This window comes from Macrobrachium rosenbergii, chromosome 55 (genome assembly GCF_040412425.1).
Source record: "Macrobrachium rosenbergii isolate ZJJX-2024 chromosome 55, ASM4041242v1, whole genome shotgun sequence".
Lineage (NCBI taxonomy): Eukaryota > Metazoa > Arthropoda > Malacostraca > Decapoda > Palaemonidae > Macrobrachium > Macrobrachium rosenbergii.
In genome coordinates, this window is record NC_089795.1 from 63,414,485 (window position 1) to 63,433,884 (window position 19,400).

A 19,400-nucleotide genomic window follows, 5' to 3' on the forward strand; every position below is an offset into this window, starting at 1 on the left:
TTCCCTCAAAAATGTTCGAGGTAAAGTTCTCTAAAATCATACCATCTCCACTTTTTATAACAAGTTTCAGTGTGCCTGCAACTTCATCAAACATGCTAGACTTGTATTTCTACAAGCTCTCTCAGTGATGACATGTGGTCAAAACGCTTACAACTATAATTTTATATTAATACATTTTGTTTGTTCGACGAATTCGAGGCTTCAGCTCATCTTCCTGATTACCTACTAAATGTTTTCACTAGCTTTCCAGTCACAAACAAATCTTTGCAAATTTGAAATTAGATCACCCACTCCGCCGCAACTGGAATCACTACGGTGTCTGACAGAAGCTGGCAAGGGAATCTTGAATTCAGATTTCTTATTTATATAGCATTACTTCTCTTTCAAAACTCATGATCAAATTCTTTATATGAATGTGTTACGTTACTTCACATTTCCCACGGTTCTAGTCTTCATTCTTTTCCGCTTCTTATTAGTAACTTCTGATACACTATGCATGCTCCACCGATGATTTAAACCCCCATTTGTTTCCTCGCCCTTCACCTCCTTACTACTGTTCCTTCAGTCAGTTGCATTGACGTTTTATCTACCAATTCTGATAGTGAGAAGATATTTGGAGTTCTTTATTTACCGTCACCTTTACTAAGTTGTGCCCCAAGAAATGCTAATTTCATATTTCACTGTCGATTCCCACATTCAACACTTCCACACAGCATGATAAAGAACATAGTCACCGCCGTCCTGACAACGCTCCAGGGATTTCCAGCCAGCCTTTAACAAGACCTCCTATCACATGGTTACATATGCTGCTTAAAAATTGTAATTTAATTATATTCTTTTCTTCATCCCATTTCCGAAAGCTTCATACAGCAGCTGTCTATCACATCTAATATTCAAGACTTAAATGTCTATTTCCTTTTCGAAAAGAAGGAATCAAAAGTCATTATTTGAACACTGACCCTACTCCTTTCTATTCCCTGCCGAGCTGAAGGGGTGATCCTCCTCTCTGGAAGGGTTTTAACAACCATCTGGCCACAATTCTGTGATTATTCTGTTCCGCGATTACTCCCTTACCACCAAACTTTAGAATTTTCTCACTTCTGTTGTTTTTTTAATCAACTCAATCTACTATCTCTTCACACCCACACTGGCATATCATTTTTTGAAAATGAACTTCTTCAGCTTTGGACTAAATAACAAGATGATTCAGCTACCCCCTTCCTATCAGCCTTTGTAAATCAAATTAATTGTACTCATACACACAACTGAATTGCCCATTAAAACAGCATCCATCATTTCTATTATGGTGTTTTTATGTCCCTCAATCTTCCGCAAAAGAACGTTCCTATTTTCACTTGCCAGGCTTGGGATTATCAAGACGCAATTGGGGGACCAATAACTGTAATTATGACTTACATAAATTTGCATTGAATTTCTCAATTTCATTACAGTATTTTCGAAATGCCTTAAAACCATTCCTTTGAACAATCTCCTAACACACATTCAAGTTGGTCTCCAGCAACACCATTTTTCCGTGTGCTAAAAGAATGCAGTCATGATTCCTTAAAGGGTTGCTTATATTGACCCTGGTTTCCATAATTGCTGCTTACGGTTATGGAGAACGTGTATTAGTTCGTGCAATGCTTTTGTTATCGAGGGCGTTCAATCCACTGTAAGTTCTACTTAAGTCTAAAATTTCGGTACAAAATCTGTATTTTCATTTGTTAAAATACATCTTGGGAACCTCAAGTCCTTTGGTATTCTGTTCAGACCACAAGTACGACCAAGAGTATCTTCATATCATGAATCTGTAAACATGTTAACTGTAAACTGCTAACTTTCCGAAAAATACTTTGAATCTAAATCTCGGCTCTCCTCGGAACAACAGGACATAATAATTAGAAATAAGTTACCATACTTTGCGATTACCAATCTCAACTTCTTCACTTTCATTTAATTACTATCCTTGAAATCAATCATAAGATTAAGATCGTACTCCCATTACCTACAGTCGCGGGTTAAAAAAATTAAAATCATAGTTGTGTCGTTAATAATTTCATTTAATCAAAGTTTATAATAGTTTTAACTTGAATTAGCAACATCTGTTATTAAAACCAAAAAGAGAACACTTATAAAAAAAAGGTATGCGCGTGTGCGCGCTAGCTCGTGTAATGGAGCCATTCTACCAAATCTTAAGTGGCTTAATTATTAACCATCTACGCCAACAAGCAACAATAATCAGTCATTAACATCATTTGTCCAAGCTGCAGATTTCCGTTAGACCAAGTCATAACCGTCATTTCTTTACCATCGTTTGTTCCTGTTCAACCATTAGGCACCAACCATCATCATCAACCTCAGCTAAGAAGCCTGTGCAAGAATCCTGCGTTTCCCAAGAAACACAGCCACAGCTCTACCACATACAGGAGAGCAGGTGGCTATTCATAACAGCTGCACAACAACAAGCCACCACCAAGACCCCAAGAAGCGGAAGTCATTTCCCTCCTCCTCCAGCTCCTGCTCCTCCTCCTACTCCAGCTTCTATCCTGGAACAACTGATGTCTTATACACATGGGATGCAAGTGCAAGAGGTTCTCTGGAGTATACTGAGAATTCATCAACCTTGTTTTATGAAAAGAGAACTAAATCTAGAAAAGATAAGAACTACAAAAATTAAACTAGTGATAACACCCATGGAAAAAAGCAGCTCTGGCCACGTGAAAGATAACGGAGGAACAGATGTCTTCGTTCTCCGGTCAAAACGCGGAAACTAGAAACCTTCGTTTGGAGAAAAAACAGCTGTTATCTACGCATTACATCATTTACAATTAAGGCGGGACATACACTGATATACAAACAATTCTGTATTCAGATCGAGATTACCACAAAAATATAGACAAGCAATGTAAAAACCATCAACAATGTTCGATCGCAACATAAAGACACAAAACTCGACCCAAATGCCTCAAGTTAACTTCTCAATGCAAGAAAGGAAAAAAAAAAAAGGTTTGTTATTCTGACATATCAGTTCCATTTATCTACCAAGTTCCAGCAATAACCGGTGCTGAACAGCGTGGGGTAACAACAGTAAGGTGAGGGAGTACAGGCAAGGTACAGGTAACTGACTTTCATGGAGAGAGAGAGAGAGAGAGAGAGAGAGAGAGAGAGGAGAGAGAGAGAGGATACTGCTGTGACAAAAAAGGTAACTTTGTCAAAGAAATTAGCGCTAGCACAGATTTAATAAAATACGAGCAATTACATACCTATGCTAAAGGTATGATTAACCTTTGAACAGAGAGAGAGAGAGAGAGAGAGAGAGAGAGAGAGAGAGAGAGAGAGAGAGAGAGAGAGAAAATGCGAACAGTTGCATACCAGTGATAAAGATATGATTAAGTTTGAACATAAAAACAGAGAGAGAGAGAGAGAGAGAGAGAGAGAGAGAGAGGAGAGAGAGAGAGAGAGAGAGAGCACATGGCACCAGAATAACGGAGAGAGGGCGCCTCCTTCCATTTCCCTCCCTCCTCTTCTTCCCTTTCTATGCCTTGACACAAAAGAAGAGGGTGAGACGAGGGGAGGAGGGGAAAGACGAGCGAAAGAAAAGGGAGCAGGGCGACTGGAAAAGCATTCCACTACATAAGAGAAGATACCGTATATTAAAGGCCAAAATACGAGTGCAGAAAATAATTCAACACAGCTAATATTTCAGCAAAGGGTAAGTGAAATCTGAACCATAAAAATGTAAGTTATGTGCATTTGATGAAAACTACTATATCTTGGAGTTAAATATCTACTGTAATAACACATGAGTTTACTTTCTCTCAAGCACTCACACGCACTCACATAAATTCGTGTGCGTGTGTTTCTTAGTGTAATAAGCGGCGTCCTTGTCTGTTATGCAAAATCCGAGGATCGACTCCTGGACGAGAAAGGGCTACTGGGAATGCTTCCTTTAAACTTAAATGTGCTTCCGCTGAACTAGGCAGAGAAGAGAGAGAGAGAGAGAGAGAGAGAGAGAGAGAGAGAGAGAGAGAGAGAGAGAGAGAGAGAGAATGGGCTAACAACCTCATCCCAAAAGACTTGCAAGAAACCGGAAGAACGGCTTCTCTTGCACCATCTCCCCATCTCCTGATGCTTACACACACACACATTATATGTATATACATATATACATGTATATAATATATATATATATATATATATATATATATATATATATATATATATATATATATATATACACACACACACACACACACACACATATATATATATATATATATATATATATATATATATATATATATATATATATATATATATCATAATATAAAACAAGAATACAAGCAAGCTTATCATAGTCACTTCGCACATACTCTATGACAAACGCAACTGAAGGGGATATTAGGGGATACTGGTTCAAAAGACGAGAGAGAGAGAGAGAGAGAGAGAGAGAGAGAGAGAGATGAGCTTGTCGAGGGAAAAGACGAAGGGCGGGAGGGAGAATGTGACCGAGAAGGGGTGAAAACCGTCTGGGTCTCAAAAGAGGGAAAAGGAGAATGAAAAAAAAAAGAGGGCGATGAGAGGGGATAAGATGAATAGGAGGCCAGTAAGGGGAAAAGCCAAACAATCGCTTCTCTCGCAGATGTTCATGGAAGACAACAAAGGAATTGGAAAGAAAGAGAAAGGAACGTTTCTCATCCGCTCAACAACTTTAATGCCGCCAAGCTAAGAAAGTGCAGCTAGTCTTTAAAAACAGGAACCAATAGGTATTTGTGCCCTTAATCAAGATGATTCTTGAAAGGTGGGAGAGCAAAGCACTGACCGAAGCGGTCCTTTTCAGATCTAAAATTGTCAAAAGTAAAAACAAGAAGTTCAAACATTTCTAATTTACTTAATCATGCAAGACAATAAAGAGTGAACATAGCTCTCTACAGTACAAGGCAATAGAGTGAAACATAGCTCTGTACAGTACACAGTAAGGGCTTACTTAATCGGAAAATAATAAAAGATTTTCTTTAATGAGATCGAAGTGCCACAACAAACTAATTATGAAGGCAATTCTGACCCCTGCTTATTGCAAAGTTGCCCAAGTTCATGAAACCGAATTGCCAAGAGATGTGATTTCAGACTAAGCCCTCTGACGCTTTGAGTATCTGAATTCCAATCACGAGTGATTTCACATTATTTACGCTATGTGGAGTGATGCCTCCCTAGCACACACACACACACACACACACACACACACACATATATATATATATATATATATATATATATATATATATATATATATAAGGTGCACAACTGGAGTCTTTACAGTAAAACCTCAGCTGTATATAAACAAATGGAGATCTATGTACCATTACTGTAACTCGAACTACTCAAATTATGAAAAAATATATTGTTTCGAATTCATGGAAATGTTCGAAATTCAATGAATACAGTTGCTAAATAACTGCAGTCATCACACCAAGACAGTCTGCAAATACAAACATGCAAACCTACAGAACGTCCTCAGTCGCTCGAAATAATCAAATAATGAAATGCATTGGAAATTGTCTTTGTTCATAAAAAAAAGGTTCCTCAGTTCCAAAATAATAACTTACTAATGTTCGAAGACCTCTAAACTGTATTAGCTACAAACCCCAGAAAGAAAACAGTCGACCACGCCAAAGTTTTCTCACCCTTTTTTTTCTACTACTACAATAACCCGATTCCATCATCGGTGAGGTACAAGGGCGCGTTCAATCTTAGTTTACCCGAGGAATTTCATGAAACTGGAAGGGAGTAGTAGCTGAGAAAGGCTGAGAAAGGGGGATGGGGAGGGTGGCGACACCAGAAGACGGGGAGGAGGCAGCCTTGGTTTGAATCACTCTCCTCCCCCCTTCCACCTACTTAGACCACCTCCACCCACCGAGATGAGGCCATCGAAACTGTAAAGTAACTCACTATTACCAAAGAAACCTCAAAAACATGAACGTCGTTTCGAACGCTTCGCAAATGACCACCGGCGTTAAATCATAACGAACGTTTAGGCAACTCCCTCCCCATCCCCCTCAAGAAAGCCATTTAAAAGACAGAGAGAACAAAATGCACTACAAACATCGGTCAAGTTGGCGGCCCTGACATCCAAGGCGGCAGATGGCAAATGACAGTTGCCACTTCTTGAATAGTTTTGGCATTTATACGCCCGCTATTCTTATGCTCCTCTGGTTACTGCCAGTGCATTATCTGGTCAAGCCTTATTTACAGCAACAATAGCCTATTGCTCTGAAATATTTTATATGAAGACAAATCAACAATGACGCGGGTAAAATCTAACTGAAAACTAAACAGCAACAGGTAACCAGTAAGGGAGATTACTGAGAACCGCCTCGCTACGTGTTTACTGATATACATGGAATAACAAAAAAAGGTGACTCTCATGGCGCCGTATTTAAGTTTCTCAGCGTTGCAGTACAGATAAAAAAAAAATCTGAAGAGGTAAGCATACACTGTAGATTTAAGAAAAATAAATTCATGTTTATAAATTTTATGAACTGGCCATGAGCGGCAGAAATTCGGCAAAAATTTGCGTGTATAGCGGTAAGGACAACCGAGTGGCGCCGTTCGAGAGAGAGAGAGAGAGAGAGAGAGAGAGAGAGAGAGAGAGAGAGAGAGAAACTCCTACGATGTAACAAATGCCAAGAGACTTCAATGACTAGTAGCTAACGATCAGACTGTCGTCCTTAACATCTCGGGGAATAAGGCCAAGCTCGTCTACAACGAAAACAGAGCGTTGTTATATTAGTGTAACGTTGGGAAGTTACAGAAGCAATATAAAAACACACATATACCATTAAACAATAAAAAGCGTTTGGATACATGGATACTGTGGGGTCCTATAATATTTCTTCTAGGAAAACGGAGCAGTAACATGCAAATAATGTAATTTCAAATGAGATTCCTTTTCCCGAAAGTGTCGCTAGAGCATATTTTTTTGTGACGTTATCCGAGAAATGATCTCTCAGAGTGGAGAAATAAGCTGACGAGAAATGAGCCACCGCTGACGTATTACTGAGCGAGGTGTCCACATAATTAACTAAGACCTTGACAAATGGGTGGACTGAGTTCTACGTTCAAACAATGAGAAGTCGTGACTGGACCTTTTACCAAAGAACGAAAGTGTTTATCAGATTATTTTCATACGTAAAAGGTGTTCATACGTATATACAAATATAAACACATCTTTATATACTACTGTATACACATCAACTACAACAGGCACAGAATAATTCGCTACGGGATTTTCACGTGGCGTTCCAAGGATATCCAAACGAAGTAAACGAGTAACATCCACCTATGAGACCACATATTACCCAACAGCGTTCTTGGCAGGCAGCAGCCGCATCACATAAGCCACTAAATACTCTGGTCCCTCCATAATGGACTATTCCCCTTATCAGAGGTACATTTTAGCCTTCAGTTAGTTTCCCTTCACTCCAAACTCCCAGCCCTGCTACCTGTCATAACCAAATATTCAGCTCCGCATCGACGGTTGTTACACGCCTTGCCAAGAACTATCCAAGTTGTCCATCGTGAAAGTCTTCAGTAAGCAGCAGGAATTAAAATACTTATTACTGCTGGTTTCAACAAGCTCTATTTTCCTTGAACTCACGACTTACCAAAAAAGTCAATCATCCATATAGTAGCTGCCAAAAAACAACTGCATTTTGCATTTGCTTTTTGTGCGCAAAGAATATCCTAAGATGACTTACGACTTTCAACTGCCTTCATTTTCAAGACACGAGGGCTTTTCCCACCACTGGCAGCATCTAATGCCACATTTCGTAAATGTAATCTAAAATTTGTACGCTTCACTGCCTCCAAACTCAAATGAAACTCATTTTCTCGAAAGTCTTGCAAATGGTCAATTGCTTTATCGATACCAACGGTTAACGAATTCCACGAAAAAGTTGCAAAATTCACAGATGCTCATTCGCCATCCACCTGGCGCGCATTTTTTTAACATTCTGAAGAAATATTTCCAAAGTCCAACATGTCAAATGTCACTGACATTTCGTATTCCAAGAATTTCAAGTTGGCTTTTATCAACGAATATCGAATGGTCCAAAATCAAATTGAGCAAAATCTTTCGTACATTTGCATATTGTTCAAAGGCAGTTTTTGAAATTAAGCGGAACTGAAAGAATAATGTGAAAAGAAATGGGCTGGAAAGAAAAGGAACACGAAAAGGCATTGGCAAGCCCAAACTACGACTCACGATTTCCTTTTTTAAAAGGTTACGGACAAATCATTGTCAAGTTATTATGTTCAATCCGAGAGAATGAACTTGTTTTTCACTACCAACCTTCCTAAAATAAATAAATGAATATAAACGTACACAATCACTAAATAAAGCTTCTGAACTTTTACAGGTACTACGAGTAAATGAGCTAGAAAACGTGTTTCTAAAAAATGTTGTTAATCCTGACCTCTGCAGATGAAAGATACATAGATTACATCAATCTATAAAATATCGAATTCTAGCAAGTTACAGAAGATGGAGCCAAAATTAGGATTATAAATAAACCAAGGAAATACAATAATTCAGAATATTACAGCAACATCTAGGAACAAGATGTAGATGCATACTAGAAATGCGGCTGGAAATAGGGCTACCAGAATCTGCTTCAAGTAATGACGGCGGAATATCAAGTACCACTAAACTGATCCAAATAGCCCTTACATTCTATGAATATGACACCTCTGTCTTGCTTAGAACTGAGAACAAATACTGGTTATAGTCAAGAACACAAAATCACGTAGAATGATTAGACCTGTCCTTGATAAGAGGGAAAGCGTCCATATGAGGGCGTTATAGTCACGGCAATAAAAACGCTGATATCAAATTCCATAAAAACCAAAACGGCGATGGACAGGGCATGAAGAACGGGTACGGGAAAAAAGAATTCAGTAGTTGGTAATGTACTTCACAGAGGGGGGAAAACCAGTGGGTGTCTGGGCCCAGAAAAATGACGGAGAGCCTACATGACCTACTGCAGATATCAGAGATCCACATGATGACTGAAATAAGAAGGTACAAAAAAATCGGTGCGAGGGTCTGGTGCAAGTGCCAATGGGTCACGAAGTGGCCCAAGGCTTACGATAAAGAACGTTCAAATTTAAATAAATCTGGCATCAATGAACACTATACCAATCAAGGGGACTTGACACATTTAAAACCGAATTCGAGGTGAATCAATTATATTTATAACCTATACACACATTTATATATATATATATATATATATATATATATATATATATATATATGTGTGTGTGTGTGTGTGTGTGTGTGTGTGTGTGTGTGTATGTGTGTGTGTGTGTGTGTGTGTGTGTGTAAAATGATTGACTGTCACTAACTTCACAAAATGATATTTTCATAATTTCAAATGTTATGTATAATGTATTAAATCGAAGGTACCCTATTCCCATTCTAAAAGGATGGGTTTGAATCCTGGTCAAGGTCTTATCACTTTTCATATTCATCATATATAATCCCTTTGGGTGAAAAATTTCTAGGTGCAAAGAATTCGATATTCTGGAATTATCTGCACCTTTAATATTTGACACTATATATATATATATATATATATATATATATATATATATATATATATATATATATATATATATATATATATATATATATATATATATATATATATATATATATATATATATATATATATATATATATACATACATATACACACACATATATATATATATATATAATTTATTCATGTGTATTGCTACACACAATTCATATCTCTTGCAGTAAGTCTGCCAGTATAAAATAAATTCCCCTCAAAATTATGCAATGTCGAAAACAGGCGTGCGGCCAAGTGTCACCTTCCTCCATTGGGGAAGAAATCATTCGAGCCCTACCAATCTTAACGGTAACATGAATCCATGACTGGCTGGCGTTGCACAACAGCTTAAATTATGTAACTACTACTACTACTACCAATAACGATGGAAAATATTGGTGGCTAAAGAGTTTGAAAACAAGCTCTCAGCCAAAATGAACAGCTACGTACATGTGACTGTATAGCGAAATCAGAATTGGGAAACGCTGACCCACTACTGTGAGACACAAAACAATTAACTAGGAATATCCACAGAATGCCCATAAAAGGTATTTGACCAATATTAACTGATGAACGACCTCCAGAAACATGGAAGCCAGCAAAAAGTCATAGATTTACGACTATGGAAATGAGGAGATATTAGTTGGATTTAATAAAACAATACGAGATATCAGGGAGTGTGTGTCAAGAAGAATTTCGTCAGGAGAGGGGACATTCTCCATTGTTGCAATATCTTCTTGAATGGGTATGGAATCCCGAGGAGTGGGTGTCAAGGAGTCTCGGCCCAATACCCCTAACCTAAGCGTTGGGTACCACAGTGAATCTCCCAAGAGGATACATGACACCGCCACTTGCATATCAAAGTGAGCGAGGCTACAGCATTTCAGAGCATGTGTGGGCGGCGTTCCAAGGAACATCACACAGAATGAAACAAACAACGCCCTCTTCATTTTATTTTCATTCTCTCGACTCAGTTACATGAAGAACGGATGAACGCTCTGTACGGTGGCGTTAATTCATGTTGCTTTCTAACTAACAGGACCACTGGCAGCCAGTACGAGCTGGAGGGCTACAACTCCTGTGTTGATCACGTATTCATAGCCTTTGCTGTCGTCAGTCCAGAATAGTTAATAGTACTGGTTGGTCGTCGGCACGTCAGAAAAGCTTCAGAAAGGCGGTCTTTCACACTTCGATCCCTGAACTTCGAGCGACACATAACCAAATTCAAAGATGTCTAAAGCTGGATTTTAGGAATTTTAAACGTACTACTCCCAACAAATATCCATCAACATGAGCACAGAAATATCAGTGTTTCACATCAGCTCTTGCCAGCCGTTTTTTTTTTTTTTTTTTTTTACTATCCTGCAATGAGCCTAACGTTAATTTCTTCAAGACTGCAACCCTGCAAGAGAATTGTAGGCGTAATTTTTATCGCTTTTTATTGAGGAAAATATCTACGGAAATGTGACAGTTAATTCAAATCGGAAACGAGTTCAAGTCGAAAGTGAAAACCAAAATATCTCTTGACTGAAGCCTTTTTGGTTAACTTGATGAAAGCATTCTCCTCCCCCTCCTCCTCCGTGGTAGTTGTACAATCTAAGGAAGAACGGATCCACCCCATTCTAGTGAAATTAAGCATGATAAAGGAAATACGAGAAACCGAAGGGAGATATATCAATACATTAAGTAGTTTTTTCTGTAGATATGTTATTTACTTCAATACTCAAAATACTGAGATGTTTGGAGAGTTCAACTTCCAGGTTTATAAATATCACAGTAGTCTGCAAGGAGGTCAAGCACTGAAACTGTAATAAACATGTGGAAGCAACAAACAAAATATTCCGCCTGTTCCGAACCAAAAATGAGAGCGCAAGCATACATCGCGTATTGGTTGCCTGATGCATTAATCGACCAGTTCAAGTTACGAAGCGTGTCAGGTGACGATCAGGATCATAAACGTTCTTACGAGCCATCATCGCGTCTATTCAATAATTGCATATGTGTCAACAGCTTTGTTCTTTTACTATCTTGCACCACCAAATTCATATTTTCATGTTTCTCTTACTGTTATTTAAACCTGTTCTTTCTTTGTATGATAGCCCTGATGTACCGCAAGAGAGACAAAATTAAATTCTATTAAGGGCCTGTGAAACTTGGCAATTCGTGCACACATTCCATTTATCGTCTTTCATTAATTATTTCCTCCATTAAAGTCTAATTTACAATCCCTTTCCTGTTACCGAATGAATGCGCTATCAATGCAACAGTCTCCAAAATGTTTCCCTTTGTGTCTATGACGAAACAGAAAACTATCGGTGAACGTGTCATCTTTGCCCAACTTCAAGACTTGAAATATCTAAAGCCCCTGTTACTAAGAATTAAAAATCTACGCCTGTCAAAACAAACGTATCCATCACAAGGAAATATACTAAACGATGACATGGACTTTAAATTATTGATGGAACAAGACTAAAAGATTCGAGGAAAAATCCACTTCATCCAGAGAAAGTACGCCCTCCATGGTACCACACGAATTAGAGCAACAGCAAATTAACCATATGTATTAAACTTATAACTTCAGCGATTTCAAACAACTACAAAGTATACTTGCGTATGAGGGATACAAGCCACTTCAAAGGTGAGCTCATTTTTTAAAAAAGCGAGATATGGTGGGATCACTTAAAAATCATATTTAGAACTACTGGGCCAGAAATGACATAGAATGTTCCTTACATAGGGTACGATAAAACTGTCCACAAGTTAGACCTCTGGAACATGAGGGGACCTCAATAGGGATCAAAACTTTTGCAAAGAAATTGGTAGCAAAATCTTACATCATCTAACTGCTATGCCACAAGATGATTCAGGTGTGCAGTAAATTACAAGTTTGAAAATTGCAAGTTTAAGACTGATTGAACCTGCCGGCCTTTGAATCTGTGACGTCCATAAGGAGAGTACAACGTGGGCGAGGAGATAGTGCAAGAGGTATATAATGCAAAATGTTTTTAAGGTCAACCTAGAGGTCATAAGAAAACCATTTGGTTTCCGAAAGGGAAACAACTATTTCCAAATAGTTATAGCAACTTTAAACTACTAACCTCTTTTATATTAAGGAGAAAAATAAAATCAACACTATCCACCTTCAACATAAAAGATAAAACAGAATAAATATACAGTTCTGAAACTTGAGGATTAAAATAAAAGTTAGGAAAAAATGTACAATAAAATACTTATATATTAGATATATGTGGAGAGACTTATCCTTCAAGGCAAAAAACATATGCCTTGAAGGACGTCTGAAATGGAAAAAGGGATACGGGTAACACTCACAGAATCTATAACGGTTTCGAAAGGCTGGCCATTCTTGACCTGTTCTTCGGTGAGACCATAATCTTCCCTGCACTGCTCACCAAGAACATTTTCGTTGATGTCTCCAGACGGTGGCTGGACGATATATTGCTGCTCTGTTACAACCTGCAAAACCGGAACAATAATTTTTATTTTGATGTTTCAAGAAGTATTTGAGTTCACGCACCCTAAATAAAATTGTGAAAAAGGAAAAACAAATATTTCTTACGAACCATGAAGATAAAGTACATGATCTCTTGGCCTTAAATTAAGTATTTGATCCCTCTATCCTTAAAAAAAGATATTTTGTAAGTTTCAAGAAAATATAGGATTTCATTTCACACCAGAATTTAATAATTTTCAAGTGTCATACAAGAGAGAAAATTTCAACACACTCTCTTTAAATTAAGCAAAAATAAGATAAAAACTTACAAAATCTCTACAATGTAAATGCATAAATATTTATTTAAATGTAATAATTAAATCTTTGTCTAAGTTGCAACAATGATGATGACCCTCGAAAACACCCGTCCCTTAGTACCCAATGCACCAACATTGCATCTTGGAAACAGCTTTCGTTCACATAATCTATAATTCGGTACACACAAAGGCTACTAACTAAGCTTAGTTATACTAATAAGCAAAACACTTGTTAAGCATTCAATATTGTTCTTTCTAAATCACTTTATATTTTGTTACACACGGCATGTACGCATGTTTCTTATCTGGAAAGCTGACTAAAGTTTATATCAATTAGGCAATCAGTTATAGAAAGGCAAAAATGATCTAGAAATGTCCTGCGCCTACTACTAGCCTACTAATCAATCATAAAAACTACAGCAATCAGTGGCCCTTGCAGGAACCTTTACGAGAATTTTGAAAATACCAAGGCACTGCGTAATCGTAGGATAGTTACCTACGTCCTGTGCGAATAAATTTAGTAAAGAAATATTTCTTTCTCTTGACGGTTCACACTGATCATCATACATACTGTGACTTCCAGTATCAAAAGAATTAAGCGAGGTTCAGCTACTTGGCTATAACACAAAAACAGAACAGTAATCGGTTCAAGTCCTGGGGTCATATCAACACGCATCCTGTTCCTTTCATCAGCTAATAACTGCCTACTTTCGCAAATACCTTTGGCAAGAAAATTGCAAAACTTCAAATGCCTTCTGAAATTGATAATCTGATATGAAATTCCGTGACTGGTCTGCAATCACGTCTCGAAGCCTAAACAATATGAGACCGGTTTAATTGCAATATTTAATGATTGCTCAAAATGGCTTTTACCTAGAAAGTAATATAAAATCGAAAAAAATATGTAGCAATTAAAAAAAGCTCGCATAACTTATAGTAGCCTTCCTTTGTAATGCAACGCAAACTTTACCTTTAGTAAAATTAATGTTAAGTTTAACTGAGCTCCAATACAGTATGACAGTATACATCATCAATCATCAGTCAACAACCAAATTATACTAATCCATATTCTTAACATCAGTATTCTCTTCTCTCTCTCTCTCTCTCTCTCTCTCTCTCTCCACACACACACACACACACACACACACACACATATACACACATATATATATACACATATATATATATATATATATATATATATATATATATATATGTTTATATATATATATATATATATATATATATTTATATATATATATATATATATATATATATATATATATATATATAAACCTTATATAAACATGGAGGCTTCATACCAAAGTACGATATCTGGAAAGATACAGCATACAACAAATTTGTAATGCTAATCAAGCGCACAACTTAACGGTCATTAACTGACCCGAGCATATACCTGTACCGATATCTGCGCGATGGGAAAGCAAAATAAAAACAGTTATAAATGAAAATTAATGACAAATTTACCTCTGCTATGCACTGACACTTGAAGTAATCGTAGTTTCAAATTAGTTTCAATTTAAGTGAAGCAAATTTGTCATTTATTAGTTGGAAATGAGAGACTATCCAGAACTTCCAGAAACAAGAGGATCATGTGTGTTAACAGTTGCCTGCGCAAGTATAGTATAAAGCGGTTTTATCCAAAATGAATGCCGTTAAACGTGCAGACAGGTTCTTGCCATCAGAACGAAACAGTACTACCTCTGACTTAGCCTACTGACTACGATGATAGTACTATACGTAATGCAGAAAGTAACAGATAACCTCAAAATATAACCGAGATCTATACAAAGGATTAATATTCCTTCATATCTGTTCTCTAAAACAAGGCGCCGGGCCAATGCAAAAACCACTTAAAAATTTTTTGTCCTACTACTGCTAACGTTTTAAAAGATACAGCTACCAAAGATACATTAAGAAAATAATGTTTCACGATGTACAAATATAAGAATTTATAAACAGAAAAAAACTCATACCTACTCTTCAACAGACAAATGAAAAACTAAACGAAAAAAGCTTCTTACCTGCTTGTGTTAAAAGCACATGCAAGCAACGCTGCCACAGCTTTATTTTAGGGAGGCATAATGAGGCCCGCACATGGAAAAAAAAATCAAGCACACGTGAAAAACTAAGGGAGAAGCAGGGGGGAAAATGCTGAAAAAAATCTATCTCCATGCTCATGCTCTAACAAGCTTTATCTTACTCTTGTATCAAAAATCAAACATTATATATTACACAACATGCTGATCCCAGAAGGTATCTGGATTAACAAATATTTACAAAGTATCATGCAATCAAAGTGCAATCATTGCGTGAACTACGTGCAAATCATTTTACCAGATTAATGCAACCTCCTCCTATTCGTCAAAACTTTTTTTTCGGTCACCTCCATACTAACCGTTCTACGGTCAAGCATATACCATTATTTCTACCGTCATTACTATAACATCCTGCCAACACCATCTATTAATATTTTTACACAAACCGTAACTCACACCAAGCAGAGTATAAGATTAAAAGCCCAAGGAAGGTTGTGAGCACTAAGGGTTACTAGATATGCATGAGTGCGCGCAATCACGAGCACCAACATCTACTTGCAATTCAAGCAACGAAGTTATCAACCACTGAAGACAACTCTAATATTTAAATATATCCTCAGCACTACATTACCTCCCCTCAAATGACACTGATCTGTATCCTAACATAATAATTACTTCCTCAGCAATTACTTTTTCGTACGTGTCAACTCTAAAGAAAAAATTCCCTTATCTTGGCAGGAAAACTGCTTTGAATTATATGTAATATAAAATGCATTCACGACTGCACAGCTACTTGTACTCATGTTCTGAGCTTAGTCTTCAACTTGAATTTTCACGCAAAAGAAAGTAACAATGTTGAAAAGTCCTAAAAGTTAAAATGCATAAACCGCAAGTTCTTCAGATTAGTGAGGCAAGGCGTATTTTTGAAATATGGCATCACTATCTCCACATTCCACATTACGTGCCAACGCAATATTTTTTCTATCAGTGGTGACAACAGAGAGGACTTTAGATGTAAAAAGCTAAAAAGGAAGCATTGAATGTTTGATATAACCAAATTGCCTAAATCTGTGCACAAATGCCAGACAACTCCGAAACGTTAACCATTCTTCGATCAGGGATGTAAACATAAAAGAGAGAGAGAGAGAGAGAGAGAGAGAGAGAGAGAGAGAGAGAGAGAGAGAGAGAGAGATGGCAATTAAAAAACAGAAAATGTAAAAACAGTCTGGTGGTGAAATTTTTATGATTATTATTTTCTTGATATCACTGACGTGTGACTGGAACGCCAAAGACGTATCATCACGCAAAAAATTCTTCAGAGAAAATTCACTTAACTACGTGATTAAATCAATAATTCTTAATCTATTTTAATGTACAAACCAGGAATGTCGAACAAAGGCTTTTACGGAACCAACATACACAAAAGTAAGAAAGAAAAACTGAGACTGCGAACAACTCGGCCACAACTGCAAAGGAAACCCAGGGCAGCCCTTCAGAGACTGAAGGTTACGAGAGTCGAAATGGGGCAGCGAGAGAATTGCTTGCGAGACAGTCACTGAACCTACCAATCGGGTTTTGTCGATTCCGCCTGAGCTAATTTCGCTAAAAGAAATAAGGCAACAGCAGTGTACGGTGCGCGCCCGAGAGAGAGAGAGAGAGAGAGAGAGAGAGAATGGTTGGGGTACTATGGAATACGGACCCCAGCCTAACCTCAGCTATTAGTATGTAACGCATACATCGAAAGGCTAAATCAGTTATAGTTACAAAGTATTGCTAGAGGAACAGTTACGACAATATGAGAAATTTAGTTCTAAGTGATTTAGTGGGGAAAATTATGATTTTTTTTTTCATCACAGCAAACTTCACTCTTCAGCTGTTACTTGGCTGGAACCACGCACGAGAACATGCAAGAGTATTGCGTCGGTTATGCGTCTTCGTGGCCGACTTTGCAAGTCAAACCGTACTCGTTCAATTCACACTTGGCTGAAAGTCTTGAGTAGCAAATTGCATGACTTGACTATGTAATGCAATTTATAACATACTCTTCCCGTGCGCGCGCGAGAGAGAGAGAGCGTTTTCAAGACTGAACTAGCTATCGTTTCGAGGTACATTTTGATAATCAAAATTAGAAAGGCGTATTGATCAAGAGCAAAAGGACAACAGCACGCATACGCCTCATGAACTGCAATGTGTGGAGCTGAAAGAGAGAGAGAGAAGAGAGAGAGAGAGAGGAGAGTGGGGAGTGGCGGGGAGGGAAGAGGCTGAGAACTCGCTGCTTTGCTTCCACAAGCAGACAGACCTCCGTTGACCACACCAACCATACCCACTCATCGCTTGGGCGGACTCGTTGAACTTTTCCTGGATTCTGTTCGCACTGACAAAACTTACGGGATCTAAGGAACCCCGTAACCGTATAAACGTGCACGAGCGCACGCAAACATACAAAAGTCCGATGACTAAACATACTAATCACAGTGGCGCGTGACAGGCTAGCTTCAGACATGCTAATAACAAAAATGAACTGGAGATCACTTTTTTTTTTTCATCCGTGACGCAGAACAGAAAAATGAACAAATGTGAAAGGAATCGTCTCCCAGCGAAGCAGCCATTTTTGATTTCATGCCCTCTGTAAAAGGGTGTGTTCCTGTCGATCTATAAACAAGAAGGTACAGTTATCTTTCGCCCCGTTACCTGTCCTTAACCACCTGGCTCCCAACTCCCTCTCCCCCTCTGACCAAAGGTAGTGGAATAATTAGTAACGATATCACTCACTTTGAGCAACTTACTCGTAACGAAAAAAAAATTACTTTAAACATTTATTAAGTAAAATAATCTCCCTCTTGCTGACATCTAAAGTAAAGATAAAAAAATGAACGACACAAATCCCAGCGCCGTTAAGAGCTATGAGGTATTTTTCATTGCAGAGGACTGTTGTTATAACTGTGATGTCTCCTTAGCACAGAATCCCAAGAAGAGCACAACTGGATACAACGTAACTGCACTTTAAATGAATGACATGGGAAGCACTTCCAGAACAAGGGCACGAAGATATCAAATGAATGTGAGAAGGGCTCTGGAGTGTTTGCCAAACACATCTTGGATGAAACAGCAAAGAAAATTTATAAATGATAAATTGTTTTATTTATTCTCATAATCTCTATGGAGGTGGATGCGGGCTTCTGACAAATGGAAGCGTTGGCATTTCTAATAAATAAGATACCGGTACTGTAACTATATTTCTTGAAGCCCACAGAACTACTGCTACACGAATTGCAGCTAAGACTTACAAACCTTTTAGACAATTTACATAAATGAGTTACGTCTAATACGAAACTAAACCAAAACTACTACATTTTCCATGCATACAGAGAGAGAGAGAGAGAGAGAGAGAGAGAGAGAGAGAGAGAGAGAGAGAGAGAGAGACTCCTTTAAGAATTACCTGACTTTTTAATTAATGCTTGTTAAAAAAAAAACTGGGTGAAAATATTCATAAGAATGCAAAAATACATGAAATCGTCAAAGAAAATCTGTTCGTTTTGAATTTCCTTTCATTACACCTTCAGACTTCAAAAACACTAAGTTTTTTAGTGATAATGAACTGTTACAAAAAAAATATAAAAATTCTAACATCAGTATCTTCAGCATTCCAGATTCTCACGAACAAACATCTGGCCAGAGAAGCAAAGGTCGCCAAAAAGCTACAGTACATTTATTTGCCACGTTCCTGATGTGTCTGTATTTACCCAGGTCGTCACAGGGTTTTAAATCATCTAAAATTCGCTACAATTCGTTGCGTCTACGAAGACAAAGTGTGGTTAGGGCTGGTGCCTCGCGGATATAGATATCATGACTGTTCTTTTATATTTCATATTCGAAGATGAGTATAGAACTGAGTGATCAGGGAAGATGGAAATACTTTCTAAATCCCAATTAACTG

At 37.7% G+C, this 19,400-nt stretch overlaps 1 protein-coding gene across 5 annotated transcripts in view; it reads right to left on the reverse strand.

The window, feature by feature from the left end:
- fus (fusilli) overlaps positions 1-19,400 on the reverse strand; it is a 192,034-nt gene that overhangs the window by 155,770 nt on the left and 16,864 nt on the right. For 4 of the 5 annotated variants that reach the window (XR_010852109.1, XM_067098715.1, XM_067098712.1 and 1 more), the window contains exon 2: positions 12,966-13,109. Coding sequence is in view for 3 of the 5 variants with exons in the window: in XM_067098715.1 (XP_066954816.1) it covers positions 12,966-13,109 (144 nt within the window). In the remaining 2 variants the exon portion in view is untranslated. Of the gene's footprint in view, positions 1-12,965; positions 13,110-15,448; positions 15,488-19,400 lie in introns of those variants that run through there. The other variant, XM_067098717.1, reaches the window with a different exon arrangement.